The 22,732-nt window shown below is 42.9% G+C and overlaps 1 protein-coding gene across 1 annotated transcript in view; it reads left to right on the plus strand.

Moving 5' to 3' along the window:
- The first annotated feature begins 283 nt into the window (after positions 1 to 283).
- Positions 284 to 22,732, plus strand: part of SLC7A10 (solute carrier family 7 member 10) — a 41,687-nt gene continuing 19,238 nt past the window's right edge. The window contains 2 exon segments of the mRNA XM_075765319.1: positions 284 to 325; positions 327 to 423. Coding sequence (XP_075621434.1) covers positions 284 to 325; positions 327 to 423 — 139 coding nt within the window.

Here is a 22,732-nt window from a genome sequence, read left to right on the forward strand (position 1 = left end):
ACTTACCGAGCTGTGCTAAACTGTGGTGTGACTGCGGTTGTTCCCCCCACCCCCGCTGCCCGGGGGACACGTTTGCAGGTTTCTCAGAGGGGGCCGTCACGGCCGGGACACGCACCTCAAGCGACACGCAGCCCTCTCAGGGACCGCCACCCCGCCAGGGACCCCCCGCCCGCTCCCCCCCGCGGGTGCGTCTCCTCAGAGAGGCGGCGATAGCCCCCGCACGGGCCCGCCGCGCGCCCCCGGCTCGGACACCCCCTCCCACGCGCCCAGCCGGGGGCGGCGCATGCGCGCGGAGGCGGCAGCGGGGCAGAGCGGCGCGGGCAGCGATGGCCGGCGGGGAGCGGCGCGGCGCGCCCGGCGGCCCCGGGCGGGTGGCGCTGAAGAAGGAGATCGGGCTGGTCAGCGCCTGTGCCATCATCATCGGTAAGGGCCCGCGCCGCCGCCCGGTGCCCCCGCGGGACAGCCCGTCCCGCTCGGCTGAGCCCCGCGCCGGGACGGGGACTCGGGGCCGGCCGGCGCTGTCCGGTGCGGGGAGTCGCGGCGGTGCGGTGAGGCACGGCACCCGCGGGCAGGTGCACCGGGAAGGTTACAGGGCGATGTCGCATGGGACAGCGCGTCTCGGGCAGCCGTGAGCTGGGCGGAGGGGGAGAGCGGCGGTCGGGACGGCGGTTCGCTCTCTGCGGTGATGCCCCGTCCTTGCTGAGGTGCCAACGAAGTAGGAGCAAAAGCCTCTTCCACCCAGTCGTTCAACCAAACACAATCGGGAGGTTTTCTAAAGCGTTTTCCTGATGGCCTTACGCGGCTCTTATTTCTAAGGCTAAACCAAAAGTCGATTCTTTTATCGGGGATTGGGGTTCTTCAAAATGAAGGTGGCAGCTTGGGCTTTCAGAAAGCCACCAAACATCCCAGGACCCACTGTGCGGGAGTTGGCAGCACGGCCATCGGCAGCGACGTGCTCCCCTGCTTCCCGCACCTGCTGATGGCTGGCAGAGCTGCTGCCGCTCAGTGCCTTTTCCAATAAACCTTCTGGTTTGTGTTTCAGAGCTGCCAGCCAGCGGGGCTGAGCCTGCTTCTCCTGTAATAGAGTCAAAACTGAGCAATTGGGGCAGGCTGTGCTCAGCACCTTCCCTCGGTGTGCTCTATCACCACGGCATTTGGCCTAGAGAAGTGGGAGCAAGCCTGGGGAAGGAGCAGTTTCCCTGCTGAGTACAAGCAGCCTGTACAAAGACAGCGAGCCTCAAAACCCCGTGGGAAGACCCAGCCAATGTCTTCTCCACCACAAGCTGTTGGAAAGACTCTCAGTGACAGCTGGGGCAGGGTCTGCGCCAACACAGGGAGATGGCAGTGGGCATGACAGGAGCTGCCGCATCAGCGGGAATACGCTGTGCAGTAGCAGAATTGCTTGGGACATGCCGTTGCAAATGATGTCCCCAAACTTGAGGAAGAGGACTTTACTGCATACTTTATATAGGTTATCGTACTATCATAGTAGTGCAATTTTATGCTCTTAGTCCTCTATACCTTTATGCCCCACATTTAGGTGGATAGGGTCTTGCAAAAAGCAACCAACCAACCCAAAAAAAGAGAGACATTTTAGTGCCATTGAACAGGATCTCTTGCATCATGGGCAAGGATATTGTATTAAAGGAAAATATTTCATTCCGTTCCTGTAGTGAAATACTAAAATCTAACGGGCAGTTTGTGGGAAGACGTGTTCTAGGTACACAGACATACCTTTACGTTTAATCCCTTGGCATATTTAAGGGAGCAAATCTAGTTTCTGGATCTCAGTGGAGCACAGAGACCTTGCGTAAGAGTCAGGTATTTGTGGGTATTCAGCGAGTCGTAGTGCTGTGTACCAGGTCACCTGCGAGTAAGGCACTTCCAGGGTTAGATGTCACCTGAGTTGCTGCTGGCCGTAGGGAAAATGTATGGCATCTATGTCATTTGTTAGTTATGGTATTAGATAATTGTATCTCAAGACTGCTACCCTGCTCTTTCAGATCCCTTCCCAGTCAACCTTTCATCAGCCTGACTCATTTGTAATACGTTGCAAGCAGAATACATATATATAAAACTCTTGTACAAAATAAATCTTGTAAAACAGCCTCTCATCTAATCAAAGACATTTGAGTAGGGAAAAATATTGACATTTATGATAAATTCTAGTAGTGTCAAGCAATTTAAGTATTAGAGAAGGTTATCTGCATAAGCCTAAAAATTCTGCTGCAAATTCCCTCATATTTGACATAAGTTTGAAAAACAACCCTAGGATCCTCTTTTGGGGTTTGGTTTATTTCCGTGCAGGTGTGTGAAATTGCATCATGTATCACAAAGTCTTCAGTAACAAAGTGATATATAGTGAGAGTATAGTATAGTTTTGTAGATGTCACTACGTAAAACATTACAGCCTGTAATTAGAAGACACTGTAAATTATACCAAATCGGCTTGGAAGCCATTATTAGAGTTCAACAGAGAAATCTTATTTAAGACACTTTCAGCAAAAAACTAAACAACTCGATCTGAATTGGTATTAGGCAATACCAATTAGCTCACAAATTTTCTGTATGATAAAATATAACATAGGGAGAAGACTTCTTTCCAAATGATTGAATGTGAGGCAAAAATGGGTGCAGTCAGTGTTAATAAACTTTTGAACTGATGACAGACCAGAACCGTTATGTCGGCCATCATCATGGATTTCCGTTTCTGCGTGGAGGAGGGAAACCCTTTTTCCTTCAGAGTTTGACATCAAACTGATGTGTCCCATGGCAAAGTCATAGTGCTTGAGAACACCAAGAAAAAAAGAAATCACCTTTAAAAAAACCCTCCTCTTGCTCTGTATAGAGCTAAAAGAAGATTATGCTCTCTATTTTTCTTTAAATTTTCTTGTTATGTTTATTCAAATAGTGTATAAAAGTGCTGCAGATACAGAAAATGTAAGAGGATATTTTTGCATTAACAAATAGAAGTTTGATGCTGTGATCTGCCAGCATTACACCAAATGTTCTGATTTAGCTGACTGCTCTACAATTCTAATCCGCTGCAGGACGGATATAGAGAGTTATAATCTTCTAGTAATTAGTAACAGGAAGAGGAAACACAAGGGAGTATTTGGAAAATACTGTAAATATGAGCCTATAAATATGTGATTAATAAGCCCACAGTTGCCTTCTGTACAATAATTCTGCTTGTTTAAAATGAAGCATTATATGATTTGCAGTTGGAGGGGGAACAAAAAAAATCATATTGTTTTCTGAGTGCTCCCAAGCACAATGAAATGAAGTGAAAGAGAAGGCTTGGAGGTGGGAGCACCATTACCTGGTATATTTGAGAATATTCCAATAATGTCAGGCTCTCTCAATGTTTCGTAGTCCATTAGGACCATTTCACAGTTGCCTCTGAGGCAATAAAACTACCTCTAGATGCAGGTACATCACTTCATCCACCTTAAACATAACAGACTTCTGGCTGTTAGAACTGAGGAGGCACTCAGCCTGCCCTGTGAACACGGGACATGTGCTGGTTCGGGGAGCAGTGTCTCTCTTACAGGAGGGCAGGGGCAGCCCTCATCCTGCCCGCTGCCCTGCAGCTCCCATAGCCTGTGCTAATTCCCTGCAAAACAGGTGTTCCTTTTCAAGCTTCTTTCCATGTTTAGAATTATAGGACAATTTTCTTACTGCTTTTACAACTGAGATATTTGTCAGCATAATAAATTGCTATGCCATCTTAATACACTTACAAAACTCATCCTTTCAAATATTTACCATCTCTATAAAGAGGTTTGAAAGGCTTTGCTGTAAGAAGTGTAACAGAAAACATTCAGAAAAAATAGCAGAACAAAGTACATCAAAATAGGAATATAATATGCCTGTCCTATATCCACCCCATAGGACAGTCTCCTGATTAGTCCCAGCAGCCTAGCTTTTTCACAACACATAAGACTATCCTTCATTATTTATACGTTTTAATTTGCATAAAAACAAGCCTAATGAGAGAAAAAAGCTGTTTCCAAAGGTTGTTTCATGTTTAGGCAGAAGACACCTCTTTGGAGAATCCTAATGTAAATGCAGTTACTAAATACAAAAGCTTTTTGATTTAATGCTAAAAGGAGACTGATACGTAATGACTGTAAAACTGAACACAGTGTTTAGTAGGAGTAACAAATCTTTCTGGTAATTTTTCTCTGCCACAGAATTTTAGGAAGTGCCTGAGACTTGCTGTAGGAATACCCAAACCGCTCTGTCTCAAACATGGTTATGTACAGTGAAAACAAATCTCTCACGGGCTCCAGCTATTAATAATCTTCTAATGTACCCAATTACACTGCAAATTAAGCTTGCCAGTACTCAGATGAAGTGATACAGCTTAAAAAGTAGTAACATATGTCCTTTATTATCTACTAGATAATAACTTACAGATACTGTATAATTGCTTGAAAACTGAATTAGTATTTGTTTAGCAGATACAGAAATCTATGCTGTATTTAATTCAACAGTTATTTTATGCACTTTCTACATAGCTGGCTTCATATCTCATTTGTTGAGCTACATCTGTAATTAAGATCATTGCACGTGTATCTTTTCTATGAGCACAGGCACATGAGCTATACAGAGAAACTCTTATTCAGTGCCTTCAATGAGAGTTTTGCCTGTGTAGACGAAAAACTAAGTAAGAAGCTCCATAACTTGGCTCTGTGTAGTTTCTACCACATTCCACTGTTCTTTAGAAAAGTACAAGCATTAGAAACAGCAGCCTGATTAACGTCTGATACCAGCCTGGTTCTTTTGGTCTGAACAACAAAATTCACTGTTCTTACATTAGAAATGTACATTTACCTGTATATACAAATTGCATGTATAAGATATTTAACAAGAGATGTTTGATTGTTTAATACAGATCAAGTAGCTTTACATAAAACAAACAGTTAAACATTTCTTAAAACATTTGTTTATGCGGCTTGTAAAACTGCATGGAAGTAGCCATAGAGTCATACTCACATTATGGTGAAGTCTGTTGTATACACATGAATGATTTTATGTCAGGCTATATAAGATCCATTAGAAGACCTACAAATTGAGTCACAGTAAAATATGTTAGCTAAAACTAAATACATCTCCTTATTTTGCTGAGCACAGGCAGTCAAGTTATCTGCATCAGCTGACTTGGTGTTGCTTAAAAAAATGCTTGCAGTGCTTATTCTCACACACAAGCTTGGTATAAGATCCCTTATAAACTGCTTCCCAATTCAAGTCCAATATCAAAACCATGTTCAGCTGGCCAGTGAGCAGTATGTTCAGTTATTGCTGCTTCTGGAAGTAGCTTTTTGGAATTTAACTGTCCACATCACCCAGGAAACAGCACACACTTGCTTTCTTCCATAGCTGATGTCAGTCAGCCACTTTATGGATGGTCTCAGCAGAGTGCGTACAACCTGCAAAGCCCCTTACATTGGAGATGCTTCCTTACGCCAAGGTTGTCGTAATATGTAGTGCAAATTACTGTCCACATCATGATAATCCATCAAGGGAACGACAAAAGAAGTTTCCCTGGTTGTCATTATATCTGCCTGGCATTGTAATTATTTACTAACAATTGCATATGCATCTACAGGGAAGTTTCCATTTGGATAAATATGACCTCCAAGGGCAGCACTCCGAGATAACACCGAGTTCAGAGGTATAATTGCACTGGATGTGATTTTTCCTCCTTGCCATTAGCAGAAAACTATTTACCAGCCTTCCTGCGTGTCATTTCGCTCTCTCCTTGCCACTATGTCTCTTGCCGTTCTAACATGCCCTAAATCCCACAGGCAGTCTTTATAGACAGAAACCTAGTACAGGATTCAGCAAGCTGCTAGCTTAATGCTGGGGAAGGAGAACACGTGGAATTGGGAATAGTCTTCATACTCATCTTTTTCATAACATACAAGAACTTAAATAGAAATAGATAGGTTTTAACACCAGATGCTTGATGAATACTCTCCGATCATGTTTCATAGGCCACTGTTGCTTAAGGAGACCGGTCACTGAATCAACTGGCACCCATCAAATCCATCTCTTTATCAAGAATGTATCAAATCATTGGGAGATAATTTCTAGTCAGGCCCAAAGGACTTCACTGGAGCAGTACCCAAGTTACAGGACTGCAGCAGAAGGAAAGATGTATGAGAAAGAAGAAAAACACCCACATCTCTGTACGATTTCTTCTGATTTCTGTGATCCTATCCAGGAAAAACGGTGGTGTTGCAGCAAGAATCTTCTCCCTCTGTGAATCTGTGTGAGAGCATTTCACTTTTATAGCTAGCCGAAGTTTCAGGACACACTTTTGTTCGCTGACTTGTGAGAGTAATACAGATTACTTCAGTAGTTCTCTCTCAAAAAAAAGTGTTTCTAAAAAGAGTCTTCCTTATCTCCATTACACACCTTGCTAACTAATATTTTGAGCATTCGGTTCCACATGGCACTAGCTGACATAACAGACAAAGTATTTACACATACATGATTTTTTTTCAAAGCAACAGTTCAGGATCTAGCTCTAGACTGGAGAGAAATGTAATTCAACATCTTGTCCTCTCATAAATGCAAATTATGGTTAAATAAAGGCAGCAGTCAATTTTTTGTTCAAGATAAATGCCACATCTTTCTCACTAGCAAGAAACCACAAAGACACTTTTGAGGCACTTGTGAAGATTTTTTTCCATACAGTCCAGAGGCTTAGGTTCAGATTCAAAACTACTGAAAATTACATGTCCAGGTTCCATATGTACATTAAAGCTGGTAGGTGTCCGGCATTTGATATGATAGCCAGTATGAAAAAGAGGCGCATACTACTGAGAAAGATCAGACCCTACATTTTGAAAGAAGGAAACCTAGGGATGCCCATCCAAAATGCATCGTGCAAGTTACATTTATGGCGTGATATGTTTTAGGGGTGATAGCGTGTTGTCATGTTCGTCGAGGCTGTTCCAACATACAGTTATCCATCAGAATCATTTGGAGTAGCCTTTCACCTGAGTTTAGGGAGCTGAAAACAAGCTGCAGTTTCACTTGCAAGTAAAAAACCATGGCAAAGTTCAAATTAAACTTGGTAAAAATCCAGGGATATCCTGCAGCTTCTCTGGGCTAGCGGCTTACCTCTGAGACTGAATATACAGAGGGAGGCAAAAAGGAGCTCTAATGAGAAATTCCTGGTAGAAAAAGAAAAATAAAAAGCCCTAACTTTATATTTTTCTTAACTGAGTCTTTCTACACACAGAAAACAGTTTTGTTTGTCCACAGATGTGCCTTTTTGCTGCCGTTTGTTTTCAGGAGAACTCAGCAAGTGAAGTCCCTCATACACAATACAAAGAGCAAGAGCCAAAACAGCAGCAAAAAAAAAAAGTAAAAAATGTCAACATGAACAAATCCTTTCCATATGATCTTCAGGAACAGCAGTAGGGCATAATGAAGATCTTTTGCAAAAATCTCAATTTGTACTTTATAAAGTCAGTGATACATGAGCAAAACTTGCGACATTTGTAACACAATTCTATTTCCAGGTTATTAGCTGTCAGGTATTCATTGACTGGTGGTCTTGGTTTGGGTGGGCTTTGCTAGTTGGGTTGGTTTTGGGTTTTTTTCCTTCTTGTCTTCTAAAAAAAAGTAGAAAATTCTGATTGGGACACAATGACTCGGAAGGCTGAAGCGATGGGCTTTCTGCAATGGATGTCAGTAGTTTAGATACCCTGCACCAGAAATTCTCCTTCTTCCTTGAGAGATGAAAAAACAAAGGTAGCATCCTTTGGTAGTGTCTTACTCCTGATCTGGCAGTACAGCGTCTGCTTTCAGCAGTGCCATAAATCTCCACTCGTGTTCCCTTTTCCTGTGCCTTGCAGCTCATTTCCTTCTAGCATAATGTAGCCTTTTCTGTTGAGAAAGTCTGTTCTGCTTTGGCAGGCTCACAACAAGCAGAAATGGTTTGGTAGAGGTTTAGCTTTTTTGTGTTTGGAGGTTTTTGTGTGCCAAACTTTTCCTTTCAAGACCCCGTTTTTTGTTGAGCTGCGGGGAGAGTTTCTACTAGCTGCCACACTTTTTTGTCATCTTGATTGCAGCATGATAAAATGAGAAGGCATTTGTGAGTACCAAAGTGCCCCAAATATAAAACATCCTAACAGTGTTGTTTTTTCTGCTGGTCCTGAAAAACCCAGAAGTCTCCCAAAGAGTTCTTTAGCAGATGTTCCGTGGTGAAGAGCAGGGAGCCAGCAATCCAGCATGGACTGAGCATCTCAGCATCCTAATTCCTTTTTAAATGTCTGTATCCCTCTCTGTATAGTGAGAAAGCACAGAGAATATACAAGCCCTGTTCTCCTGCAGAGGAAAGCCATATAATGGTAAATACATTTCTTCACATGCCAGCCTCCACAAAATCTCTTTATGCAGTATTAGTTTATTCTCCTGATGTGTTCTTCTGGCACTGGCCTCTGAAAGTCAGGGCTGAAAAGCAAGACTAGAGGAGTGGTTGTCTGCAAATTGTTCCCATCTTCAGGAACTCGTAGATTCTATTTTTCCGATTTCAAGGTAATGAATGGCCTAATCTAGTGTTTAGGGTGAGCTGATTAAATTCTTGCTCCTGGACATGGTTCATCATCTCTTTTCAGACAATAGAGAAAAATTCCACTGGATCTCAAAGAAAGAAAGGTGGAGAGAAATACACTGGTGATGTTTAAGCCTGAGGAATTTCTGTATCATTGAGTAATGGAATAACCCCCATGGCTGAATTTGCTCTGATTCATTTAACACTTTCTTTAGAATAGTACCAAAACTTACAGAAAAATAAAGTCTTTCTGCATCTGAAAATTAAGCTGAAATTTTTCACCTGATCCTTAAGCACTGTTGTAATCACACTTCAAACACGGGGCCTTCAAGATCAATAGTGTAAAACATAGCATTGAAAATCAGCAAGACTTCAGAAAGGTTACTTCTGACTCCAAGAAGTAGGTCAGTGATCTGGATGAGTGGCAGTTTTTCTGCTGTGAAAAACAATAGCTCTTTCATCAGTTACATGAAGCTGCATAATCTAGATCAGGCCAAACATCTTAATATAATATACCACAAAAATTATGTTTGAACAATATAAGGACCTTATTTAGAGTCACAAAAGCCAGGAAGAATCAAGTTAAGGAAGAATCTCATTCTATTGAATAGGCTGAGTCAGTGGACTAAAATCCACAATATTATATGCTCTATGACCATGAATGTCGCAAGGCTGCCCATCACAAAACCTCTAGTTCACCTGTGACACTGGACAACTCACAAACGTGTTAATTATGCTACATTAACTCTGGGTCAGATAATCACACAGGGGTGAGCAGTCAGGCTAGAAAAAGTTGCTGTCTAAGTACAGAGATGCATTCAGACAGCGGAGGACAGAAGTTGAACTCTGAATACTGAAACATCATCTAACTTCGGTAGCTTTGCAAAAAGGTCATTGCACTTGAATACATGCGCATGACGTAATAAGCTACAGATCCGTTACATTGTGCAATCACCATGAAACAAGGAGAAAAAACTATTAGCATGTGTCATATATGATGGGGTTTTAATAGTCCCATATGGTGCTGCGAGATCATTCCTGCTCAGGCCCCACGAGGAAGGTTGATGAATCCAGAAGAGTGTTCCTTATGTCCCTGCCAACCCATGCCTTGGAAAGGATCGATATGTGCTTCTTCATAAACCTGAAAATAATGACTGCCAAGGAATATGAGGACTTACAGCTTTAAGTTGTGTGCTTTTATATCATAAAAAAAATCATCCTTTTGCAAAAAACACCCAAGGGATGAGTTTTTCTTAGGGAGTTGCAAGGAATGAACTGAGAAGAATGGAAAAGAGGGGTTGAGTTTCTTCTCCGAATTATTACAAAATTCTTTAGCAGCTCTCCTGAGAGCTTAATAGAATAGGTTTGCTTGCTCGTTTTTAGGGAGATCATCTCAGACTATATTTCATTTCCATTTCCCCATGACTTTTTTTTTTTTTCTCTGCCCAGATTTTGTCCTGTTTTGATAGCAGACTTATTTATTTGGTAGTTGAGGTTTCAAGCCTTGTTTTATCACTAATTTAAAACAATGCAGACCATTCTGATGTCCGTGAAAGGAGATGAAGCCATTTCAGAAACAGCATTCTAGGACTCCATAAATACAAAAGTTTCATAGTTTCTGATATTCTTAAATGAAGTCTGAAAACTTGAAAAGCCATACACATTGGAAATGTAAATAATCAGCTCTTTTTACAAGTGTCTTGAAAATAGTAATAGCATTAGTTAGTACAAGAGAGCAGAAAGTAGCCAAGCTTGTTAAGCTTCCAAACACTGTACTTAGACTCAAGTAAATTAAAAAATAGCTGAATTGATATTTTAAAGAATAAGGGAAAGAAGTATTTGATTCTGGGTGGTGTCCTCACATGCTTAGCCTTCAGCTTGGAAGGGATTTCTGTTTGTATCATAGAATTAAAATATTTGTAATTAAAAAAAGCTGATGAACTACTTTTTTGTACTACTGCTAGTAGATCTTGTTGCAATAAAGTCATTTCTTATGGTAAACTCTACCAGAGAGCAGAAGGACACAACATCTACATGTTTGTTTGTTGTGGACATGACCAGTTCCCTAGCAACACATTAAGATTTAAACAAAAGCTACCCAAATCCTGTAGATATTATAAACGCATACAGAAGGAATAGCTCCCCTTCACGCACTTGGGCTCCTGATGGAAGATTAAAGACCCTTTTCTTAAGAGGTCCCCCAAGTCCCTCAAATCCTACTGAAGTCAATGAGAACAGAGGATTTCACTGCCTCATAGGATCAGACCCTAAATCAAATTAAAGCAGCTAGGTACAAAGCACATTAATCCTTTATTACCCACATACCTGAGGGAGGCTGGCAGTCGTACCGCAGTGAAGTCAGGTGAGAATGGACCATATTGTGCTCAGGTTGCACAGCACAGTGGAGAGCAATCACAACACGTGTAATCTGTTCTTGTTAGATATAGGGGGCCAGTCTCATACTTTCCTTTTACCACAAATCTAATAGTGAAAACGCTTGTCATTGACTTCACTAAGGGCAAATCATGCCTGACAAATTTGGTGGCCTTCTATGATGGGGTTACAGCGTTGGTGGGTAAGGGAAAGGCAGCTGACGTCATCTACATGGACTTGTGCAAGGCATTTGACACTGTCCCGCACAACATCCTTGTCTCTAAATTGGAGAGACATGGATTCGATGGATGGACCACTCGGTGGATAAGGAATTGGCTGGATGGTTGCACTCAAAGAGTTGTGGTCAACGGCTCAATGTCCAAGTGGAGAACAGTGACAAGTGGCGTCCCTCAGGGGTCGGTACTGGGACCGGCACTGTTCAACATCTTTGTCAGCGACATGGACAGTGGAATTGAGTGCACCCTCATCAGCAAGTTTGCTGATGACACCAAGCTGTGTGGTGCGGTCGACACGCTGGAGGGAAGGGATGCCATCCAGAGGAACCTGGACAGGCTGGAGAGGTGGGCCCGTGCAAACCGCATGAAGTTCAACAAGGCCAAGTGCAAGGTCCTGCACGTGGGTCGGTGCAATCCCAAGCACAACTATAGGCTGGACAAGGAAGGGATTGAAAGCAGCCCCGAGGAGAAGGACTTGGGGGTATTGATTGATAAGAAGCTCAACATGAGCCGGCAGTGTGCGCTTGCAGCCCAGAAAGCCAACCGTGTCCTGGGCTGCATCAAAAGAAGTGTGACCAGCAGGTCGAGGGAGGTGATCCTGCCCCTCTACTCCGCTCTTGTGAGACCCCACCTGGAGTACTGCCTCCAGCTCTGGGGGCCCCAGTACAGGAGAGACATGGAGCTGTTGGAGCGAGTCCAGAGGAGGGCCACGAAGCTGATCAGAGCGATGGAGCACCTCTCCTATGAGGACAGGCTGAGAGAGTTGGGGTTGTTCAGCCTGGAGAAAAGAAGGCTCCGGGGAGATCTAATTGCGGCTTTCCAGTACCTGAAGGGGGCCTGCAGGAAAGATGGTGAGGGACTGTTTATCAGGGAGTGTAGTGACAGGACAAGGGGTAATGGGGTTAAGCTGAAGGAGGGTCGATTTAGATGAGATGTTAGAAAAATTCTTTCCTGTGAGAGTGGTGAGGCACTGGAACAGGTTGCCCAGAGAGGTTGTGGAGGCCCCATCCCTGGAAGTGTTTAAGACCAGGTTGGCTGAGGCTTTGGGCAATGTGGTCTAGTGGAGGGTGTCCCTGCCTGCAGCAGGGGGGCTGGAACTAGATGATCTTTGAGGTCCCTTCCAACCCAAACCATTCTATGATTCTATGATCAAACGCAGGCAGGGCACAGGAGCTGCTCCAGCATCCCAGCTGCCCTTTGCAGCAGGTAGGGACTGTCCTCTCAATTTCAGAGACAGGGAAAGTGGCGCACAAAGGCCAGAAGGAGCAAATTCAGTTCCAGCCACCAACTCACAGGACCTCCCTGAAGACAGGTGTCCAAATACACCATCTATTGAAACCCCTGCATTTCCCTTTGTGGCCTTCTGAGATAGTCCAAGGACTTCTCAGCTGAGATTTAGCTGCTCAAAAGCACCAGAACTGAAAAACCCCCAAACCAATGACAAAACTTCTGTAAAGTGACATTTATAAAGAACCTACTTCAGGCAGAGGTCTATTGTTTTAGGAAACTATGAAAGAAGAAAAACAAGACAAATCAAACATCTCCCGTCTGTGGCAGAACTAGAGCATAAAGTATTGTAACCAGGGTCCTATACATTGCGATGGCAAGGGTGTTCAGGTCTGGTACTCTGTATTTTGCAGGATTAGCTAATTTAATTCCATGCTTCTGTGTATTCAAAACATTCTGTAAACAAGTTCTTCCATCCAGGGGGAAGGAGTGACATTTTCATTTTTTTAATGAAATTTTTATATAGCTTGTCAACTGCTTAGACAAACCTGATAAAGACATCAGTGAGCAACATGAAGTCTACTAATTCTGAAGATACTTAATTTCAAGAGATAGTTGTGGTATTTGCTAATACAGGATTCATATGCGCAAATGAAAATTATATAGTAATATTGCTAACTCTTGAGATCATATTACAACAGGTCTGACATTTTCCTTAAATTCCCAGGTCATAGATATTTAAGAGCTTCAAGAAAAGCTGTTGTTTCTTTTGGAAATCAAGAAGTTTCTAGTTCTTGTCAGTAAAATTATCTAAATGTATTGCTTAAAAATAAATAAAATAATTAAAAATAAAGATACAAGTCAGCACCGATTTCTAAATACACAAGGACAGCCACACAGCATTCTAAATGATGCCTGTAGAAGTGTATACTAAGCTGATACGTATTTGTAAATCTCATTTTAACTCAGGTTGAGCTAGTTACCAAAGTGCACTTAAATTTAAGTGCAAGCATTGTGCACTAGTTGTGCATAACCCAGGAAGCATAAATACAATTGTTTTGCTTTTTAATTCCACCTCAGTTCATTGACTATTGTGAAACATAATCCTATCTTTGTATTCTTGGCTAAAACAGAGACAAAGCCATTTAGAGATTTAGTGTTCCCATGCTGATAGAGGTAAAACTAACTACACCAGAATTTGCTAACACAGATTTACAACCAGAAGAATGTAAACTTGAGAGCTGGAATGATTTCCGATCAAGGAGCTGTGAAACCAGCAAGAACAGCAAACTTTGCTAAAGAGCTCATGTCTTGTTTACATCTGTATCCAAAATAAGGTCTGTGTAAGATCCCAGGCAATGACAGTAGAGCTTAAAGGAGATTCTTAATCAATCTTTCTTCCCAGTAATGTAACCTGAGCTATAACATACCAGTTAGTGTATTTGGATGGCTTGTTACTGCTATTTTCATATTTGTTTTAAATATGTATTACCTGGAATTTCAATTCAGGATGGCACTTTCAACATTTAATCCCTTTAATGTTCAGGACAATACTGAAGACTAAGTTTAACATACTTAAATTCCCATTATACCCCTTCAGAGATTAAGGATCAAGTGATGCCTAGTTTAGAGATGCTCTTCTTAATGGTTATAATGTCACAGGTTTGCAGAAGCTACATGAGCATGGTCCGAAAGTCCACCAACTGGCCTGAGTATGAGAGCACTTTTGCAGGGTTTCTCTCTGTAGGGTCAGAGCAGAAAGCATAAAACCCAATAATTTGAAAGAAAAAAAAAAAATCGAGGGCAAGAGTGGGAATTAAGTTTTGCCTTATTTACAATTGAGCAAGTCATTTCAAGCTGCATCTTTTCTCCAGACCTGCTCATTCCTATAATGCTGCCCCGTGAGTCCTCCGTGTCCCTTGGCTGCTGCAGAGCCCTGGGGCAAACATGGCTCACGTGTGGGTTCTTGGTAGCCACAGCTGCAGGTTGAAAGGGCACCAATGCATGCAAACAAAGTTTTTATTTCTCAAGGAGGAACATTTTTCCCAGGAAAAAGCTGCAAAATTATGCTGTGCAAGGTAAGCAGGAAGGTGCCACAGTGGCTGGGGAGCAGGGTTGGGGTCAGAAAGATGGTGCGAGCTTCCAGGCTGGTGTCTTCTGCTAGAGCCTAGACTCATTTAACAAAAAAGTTCCTTCTGTGCACTTGTATTAGTGTACTGTGTAACTCTTGAAATTGCGTACTGCCACTTTATTTTATATTTCTAATTAGGCAAACCATGAGGACCGACAGCTTTCAGGAATAGACAGGAAGAGGCTTTCCCACTGGGCAGCAGTTGCTGATAAATTTTCCAGACTATTTGAGTAATCTGTTTACCACGCTCAGTCACAATGAACAAGACGACTAGAGCTAGGGGGAGGAGAAAAAAAAAAAAAAAAAGAAATGCACAGCATTTTCCGTGAAACGAATTATGCTTCAAAGATGGTGTGAGGGTCCCTGCCATTGGCATGAGTAGGGCTGAAAAGTCTGGGCTGACAAAAAGCTGTATCTGTCGTACTGTCCTTGTCTGACCCACAGCACTCCCCGACACAGCTGAACTGTTTGGCTGTTATTAAAGACAAGTTGGTGAGCTTTACAGCGGCATTTTGTAGTTGCTTTTCTTCTTGATAAATGCTGAAAATCATTGCAGGTGCAGAGGGCACCATGAGAGCTGTCCCAGAGGTGCAGCTGTCACTTGTGGGATTCCTCAGCCAAGGGACATTCAGTCAGCTGCATCTGCTGGCATCTGCCTCTTAAGTTGTTACAAGGGGACCTTGCTCCACTATGTTTTCCCTAAAATCAGGATTTTTCTGGTAGTAATCAGTCACACAGTGTCCTAAAGAAGACCCCCACCTCCTCCGGCATGCATGCAGGGCAGGGCAGGGCATTAGGAACTGCCCACTTCTACATCAGGGGATTTAATGACACATTTCTGCCGTTTGCAGGTAAAAATTCCAAGTCAAGATATTGAGGTCCAGAGAGCACAGAAAACAGATGTCGCACAGATAACAAGGGCTAATACAGCATAAAGCTGTACTATTTATAGAGAGCAGAATGCAGTGCTGCACTTTCTTACCAGGGCAACCCAGGCATTTTAGGAACGTTAGAGGGGTTTCCTGCCCACCCCTCTCACAGCACCAAGGTAGGTTTGGCATTCAGTTTCTCCTTGGAAACTAGTGGAAGGGTTGAAGCGTTCTCTAATGCCACAGGAGCGCTTGGTTTCAAGGGTCCCTCACGTACTGAAGCCCCACAGTCAAGGGGTAGTTTGACCCCCTGTTCCCTGCAGCCCCCTGCACCGCTGTCAGGGGTGGTGCAGTGGGACCCACCAAAAAAAACCTGCTCTGCAGCTCTCTGTTGGAGCCCCTCACATTCACCTGGCTGCACTGCCCTGCCATAAGTCCTACTCAAGGTCCCTGATGTCAGGGAAGAAGGCAGGAAAGGAAGGTGCAACATGAGGCTCAGCAAAGATGGCTGGTAGTAATCCCAGCCTGGACACAGCCCTACTACTACATACGCTGCTTTCCGTGTGGCAGCATGCTAGAGCTCGCTCAGTGTTACTCCTTTGAGAAAAATCCCAAAGAAAATGCCTCCTAGTCCCGAGAAGGCTTTTCCCAATATTTCTGCCTTATCTGTGGCAGTTGTTGCAGTGCCCAGAGAAGGGCACGGGAGGCTGCGGGTTGCTCTCTGTGGTAATGAAATGCAGCCCACATAGCCCAGGACTGGCAAGAGAAGAGGGGAACAAGTCAGAAGTTAAGGAAGTAGAGAAATCGGACCAAGTACAAGAGTCAGAACAGAGGAGCAGGAAATAAAGCAGTGGACTGTGTGCCTGAAAAGAGCAGGCAGAGCCTGCAGCTGGTGAAAGGATTAGCAGAATAAAAGGAGTTCTCAATTTAGAACAACAACAAAAATCCTATCATACAGGCTTTAACTTCTCCTTTGATATAAACACATTGCAGCAGCCTTACTCAAATAAAACAGAATAAAACCATGCACTAGGAGATGTCCATCTTCTCTCTTATTATTTCACATCCTCTGAAGAGGCCTGATCCCCAGCATCTCCTCAGCTTCTATCTACCTTAGCACAGGTCTGTCCTCTGCATGTCATCTAAGTGTTTGGTCCCCAGCGCAGGGAGGTATTGCACATGTGGGCACCATCTGACTGATGGGGACAACCACGTCTCCTTCCAGGTGCTCAACGGGGCCCTGGCATATTTGTAAATTAGTCTATCGTACCTAGTGTATGCCCACACGTGTGCTCCGGAGAGTGTGATGCTTGCAAGACAGAGAATGGGATCAGAGTTCCCGGTGCTGGTTTTGGATAAAGAAGCATTTGCCTCCGAGTACTACAGTGATAAGTGCTCTTTGCAATTTAATCAGTCTTATGTTTTCTTAAAATATCAAGGACAAGAAAACAGAGGTGGTTCTCTCTCAAGGGAAAGATAACATGCCATCGTCTTGCAAACAGGTTGATTACAGTAATACTGGGGAAAACATCAAACCAGAACTGTGACAGCCACAATAACAGTCCCTAACAAACTTCAGTTAAGAATGATATTCCGTCCTCGCTGCAGCTCCCCGAGCTATCCCGGTAAAAGACGCTTTCAGTCCCTCATGTTTCCCAGCTGATGTCACGGCCTGATTTCACCTTTTCCCTCCCCTTCGTGACTCGGTGCCGCGTTGGGGACCGGCCGGGGCGATGCCCGGCACGGCCTGAAGGGGGCGGGTGGGGCTGGCGGACGGGCAGCTGCCTGCGCGGGCAGGGGAGGGCAGGGCAGGGCAGGGCAGGGCAGGGCAGGGGGCTGCCGGCCCTTCCTGCCGCACCCTGCTTTCCGGAGAAAAGGGACGGGGTGCGAAAACTGACCGTGTTTCCTTGGGGTTTTTACGGTCATTTAAAAAAAAAAAAAAAAAAAAAAGAAAAAAAATCCTTCGAGTGCAACACTTTTGCAGAAAGCTGAGCCTGGCTTCTTAAATGTTCCTGTCGGTAAAAGGCAATGTGATAAATTGCAAGCATCCTTGTGAGGATGCTGCGGCTCATTTTAATACATAGATATTACATTTTAATATATAAATATTAAAATGATTGACAAATCTCTATAGTGTCTTATGCAATAGCGAAATCTAACCCTAGGGCTAAAACAGACTATCACACCCTCTGTACAACCGCATCAGTTATTATTAGTGAAGTTATGACTGAAGTATTTACTTTCCTTTACTCAGTTTTCTGTTCTAACCACAGCTTCATTGTTAGAAAAACCCGGTTCTTCAGGTCCTCCTAGACTACACCTGTATTTTAGTGCTCAGAAGGCAAATATCTTCTTTATAAATCTATGACAAGTTAAAGAAAACATTTTTGTCGGTATTTTATGTAGCCTAATTTTTAAAGTTGGGTGTAGCATAATCAGATTATAAATACTTAACCCAGTAAAATCCACTTGGAATGCTGGAATTACAGTTTATAATGACTGCTCATGTTCTTGCTTGCTAGGAATTTTAACAAATATTTGAACTGAAGTCAGATTTTAAGATCATTTAATTTTGTTAAGTACCAATCCCTGTAGACATTAAATTATCACTGTTATTTTTATAGCTATTTTTCAGTTTTTCTTTTGCAAGCATATTAGTAGAGAAGCCATAATTCATTTTTCACTGCTACAGCAGTTGCATTTTTAACTTGCATATGAAGTTAAATGGCTATTATTTTAATGCCAAGCTCTATAGATTCTTTTATTCTTCATCCATTCTTCATTAAGAGGTTTCTGAATGCTATTTAAAAGCAAAGAAATTCAAGGCCATTGCATGAAATATCTAAAAGCCTGCCACATAGCCTAAATTCATGCTTGACTAGAGGTTAAGAAGACACACTTGGACTGTTTGCTGGCTTTAATTCAGCTGAGCCCCTATAGCCTAGTAATTTTTTAGCCTGACTGCTTTGTTGATTCAGAACTTCATTCACCCTTTGTATATGAATGGGGAGGGCACTTATAATCTCTTGTATTAAATGCTACACTTCTGTTAATAAGCTGGAGAGGAGCAGGGCAAAAGCTGAACAGCACCTTGTGCTCATCCATCCCGTTACATGCCATGGCACGGCTTTGGTGCACAGCAGCCATCACGCTCCTGCAGAGCCGGTGCACGGGTCAGGGCAGAACCTGAGGTCAGCCAAGGCAGAAAGCAGCAAGTTTATTTACTGGAAATAACTAGAGCTGGTGGGACTGCTTGTGCTGCCACAAGATTTCCGGTTAGCACCAAAAGTATGAGCTACGCATGTTACTTCTTGGCTGGTTTTGTAGGTGTGTCATGCCCTGAGTTCACAAACAGGCAGTGACAATCAAAACCGGTTACTAATGTCCTCAATTAGGAGTGCTTAACTCCTGAGAGCCAATTAGTAACTGACAATTAGCTGGACTGGAGGCTGCTTAGTTTAGCAGTGTTCTGCTAAATAAATATATAAATAAATATCCATGATGAGTTACTTCATCACCATTATTCACAGAATCCACCTCATATTTAATTTGGTTTTAAACAATTTGTAAAGCATGATTCCTTTTGACTAAGCCTTTTCTGTTGTTGTTAAACAGTAATCTCAAATCTTTATAATATTACATGCTCAGATAAGATTTATTTATTTATTAACTCCCAGGCAGGATGCAAAGCTTCAGCACTTGTTTATAAGAAAGCTATTTTAAGCAATGACACCGACTGTCATCCTGTTGGCTTGAACAATGTCCACTTAGATGTGGGAGCGCTTAGAGGATGGGTGGACTTTCGGTTGCTCTAATCACAGCTATCAGTGAAAACGGTATCTGCTGTTGAGGATACGATATATCAAAAGAAAGGTGTAACTGAAACCAGCTTGATCTCAAACATTTCATTAAAGAAAAAAATCTCATTTTCTACAGCTTTGTAAAAAACTGACAGGTAATGGCTTACATTCCCCACACTGGCACTGAGAAAGGATGCTGGACTTGCCTTTCATAGCCAAGATACCCAGACGCATGCTCAGACCATCTGTTACTACTGTAGCAATGAAACACCCAATATACAGTTCAGGATGTAATCCTTGATGATACTGACAACTGTGTTTGACTGCTGTCTTCCTAATTCCTACTCTGATTCAATAAACATGGGACACACCTCGGCAATGACACTGAAGGAAGCGGGATGCCCAGGTGACGCAAGCTTTCCCTCTGCCAGCGCTACCTTCAAACGTCGTATCTCCCCATGGCATTACCTGCAGCATGCCACCGAGTGTGGGTGACCCGCCTTGAGCTTTGGCGTACCATCTCCTGAGGACAAGAAACAGCACTCGAGGGAAGCAGGAGTCAGGCAGGATTTATGCTTATGAACCATACTGTTTTTCAGGAATGTTACCTGCTGTAATCCTTCACTGAACAACTAGTCACAAAGTGATTTACCTGACTGTGGCTGAAAAAAGAGGTGCAGAATTTCTTTGTTCTTAGTATTTCACTTTGTAGGGGAAAGAACTGCTTAGACAGACTTCTAGTCCATATTACAGACCCATTCAGAATTTCAGATGTGTAACATAGATCTTTAATGAAATGCACAAGCAGTAAAAAGACATGAGTGATATTTTTCTTTACTAACCACACAGGAAATTGCCTAGTTTTATCAGAAATATGGTCTCTAAATACAATCAGTAAGGCCATTCCTAAAGAACTGCTGAATACTTTCAACAGGCTGCAAGATCCAGTCTGTGTGGATTGTGTGCTGCTGATAAATAGATGCCCTAAGAACTTTGCACACTGGTAATACACAAAGTATTACCAGGTCCCTTTATTTTCTCTGTGATATTTAGTGTTTTCCTTCAAAGCGCAGTTCTTGAAATGTTTTAATGAGAATTCAGCTTTTGTTTAAAAGACGAGTTTCAACTCCCATAGTCACATTGAAAAACATCAAAACCTGACCGCAAATGTACTCTTGTAGTTCAAAACCCAGAGGCAAACTGAAAACACTGGATTTTTCAGTAAAGCCCCATGCCCTAACTTTCAAGTTGGTACCACAGTTCTCGAATGGTTCAGCTCTACACAAGGTGCTGACCTGCGAGCAAAACCGCACCCTGCACGTGGGAGCGACTGGTCTGGGAAACCCATCCCAGGGTCAGGCCTCAACATCAAAGCACAAAAGATCCCAAACGTAATTAGATAAAGGACCAGAAATTTGAAAGGATGAGGGTTTTGTCATAAACCTGGTGCAGGACCCACTTTCACTAAGTCAGTGGAGACAGAACATGGCTGATAGCAGGCTGAACTCACTCCGCACCCAGGTCACTGCCATGTCACAGTAGCTGTTTCAGGTTTGTCCGACCTCGGTGGCACCAGCAAGTGCACTGGGACGCAGCCGCCCCGGCCGCTGGGGCTGTGAGAGCAGCTTGGAGGACAGGCTGAGCTCCGTGCTCGGATAAAACTCCCCAGCAGCAGGTTACAGCACCGCATACAAAGTGCAGCTGGGAAAAGATTTGTTCAGTATTAAAAAAAAATTAAAAGCAGAAATTCCTATATCAGATTTTTTCTTTATTATCTGCAGCCTGTTGTCTTACCATAGTCACCTGCCACAATATGCACTCTTTCCCATATACAGCATGATATTTTGTCATCTCTTATATCTAGGTGTTTGTGCCTTTTCCCTCCCCTTTCCCAATAACTCTTGAAGCAGTATTACTCCACGAGAGCCTCAGCTTTTGTTTAAAAAATATGTTCCTAACCCTCATGAGTTGTTTTAGAAAATTGTCAAAATCTGGACCATGAAGCCTTAAAAAAAAAAATTACAAAACACAGAAGGCAAGTAGAATAGCTTGAAATATACCACATCTAAGATCTGATCAAGTGTCATGATTTTTTTTTTTTTTTTTTGACAACATTGAGAGCAATTTCCATATCCTAGAAAAATAGGCTGGGGGGTGGGGTAGAAATCGCTGTGTCTTTTCACCTCTCCAGTCAAGTAAGACATCCGGCAGCGCACGACTGAGCAAGAGCACCCCACGGTCTCAGTGAATGTGTGCAACTAGCAGCGTGGGAGCAGATCACCCAAGGTCTCGCTGGCTCTGACAGTCCTGCCGGGGTCATCTTTTCACACTAATGAGCAGCTCCTGAGCAATTTTATGGGCCAATTTCTCTAAGTCAAGAACAAAAATGCTTTTCTTTAACATCAAGCAGGTGGAGCCGTGAGGTCTACTTTTCTCCTTGCCCCATCGCAGACCACTGCTATTGTGAACTAGGGGAAAAAAAAAAATCCAAAAACCCCCCCACAGAATTTGTTAAGTTCAAAGCTCTCAAATAGCTCTTTTGCAAAATCTCAACTCACTAGAGCAGAAAGAGGATTTCATTCCAGAGGTCGGTATTTTTGTAGAATGTCTTTTCAAGGCTCATTGGTGCTACACAATACAGTGCTGGGTTGAGGACAGCTTCTGTCCTGCAGAAAACTGATACTTGTTTAATGTTAGGAATATGAGAGGGCTGAGCATTGAGTATCTTTTTTTTTTTCCTTTATTATTAGTAGAAACATTTTCACATGCCAAGGGAGTGAGCTTGGGCCAGCAGACAGAGACAAACTCAGACTCATCATCCTGCTCTCCCCCCACTTGGTACACTTTGCCTGCCCCGTTCATTTTCCCCATCTCTTCACATCTTAGAAGAAAAAATAAATTCAGTGAGCATTGGGAGTACCAGCACTAGTAAAGCTGAAACAAATTATCCCCAACATGGTGAGCACAGTAACGAGAGTCTCCCTGAACTGCACAGCCAATTTCTTTCTTGCTCCAGAGTTGCTCACTAAATTCCCTCCAGTTCCTGCTGACCGAGGCTTGCTTTGAAATACCTATTTGTAGGTAAAGCATCTGCCTTACTGCTAAGTCTTCTGGCCTAAGAACTTCTGCCAAGGAACATGAGACCTCCTGAAAACTCTGCTTCTCATCAGGCAGTTTCTGACATCTCATTTTCTTGGAGCGTTTCAGCATCTCCACCGTATCTATTTTTAAACATGTCCTACGCCAAGTGAAGCGAAGGTATTTTCCAGGCACATTTACCACATTCATGGCAGGTTTCCATAAGAACATTTTGTTGTCGGAAGGGGTGTAGCACTTCCACTCCTGCTGATACAGCTTGTGCACATGTTGCAAGAGCAAAATAATAGGAAATCCATAATGAAGTTGGAAGAGAATTTTGCCTTATCATATATTCATTCATGAAGGACATTAGATTTTTTAAAATATGATTAACTACTTAAATTAACAAAAAAAATCCTGTGAATGTTTGTATGAAAGGACCA

The sequence above is a fragment of the Balearica regulorum genome, chromosome 13, assembly GCF_011004875.1.
Source record: "Balearica regulorum gibbericeps isolate bBalReg1 chromosome 13, bBalReg1.pri, whole genome shotgun sequence".
Lineage (NCBI taxonomy): Eukaryota > Metazoa > Chordata > Aves > Gruiformes > Gruidae > Balearica > Balearica regulorum.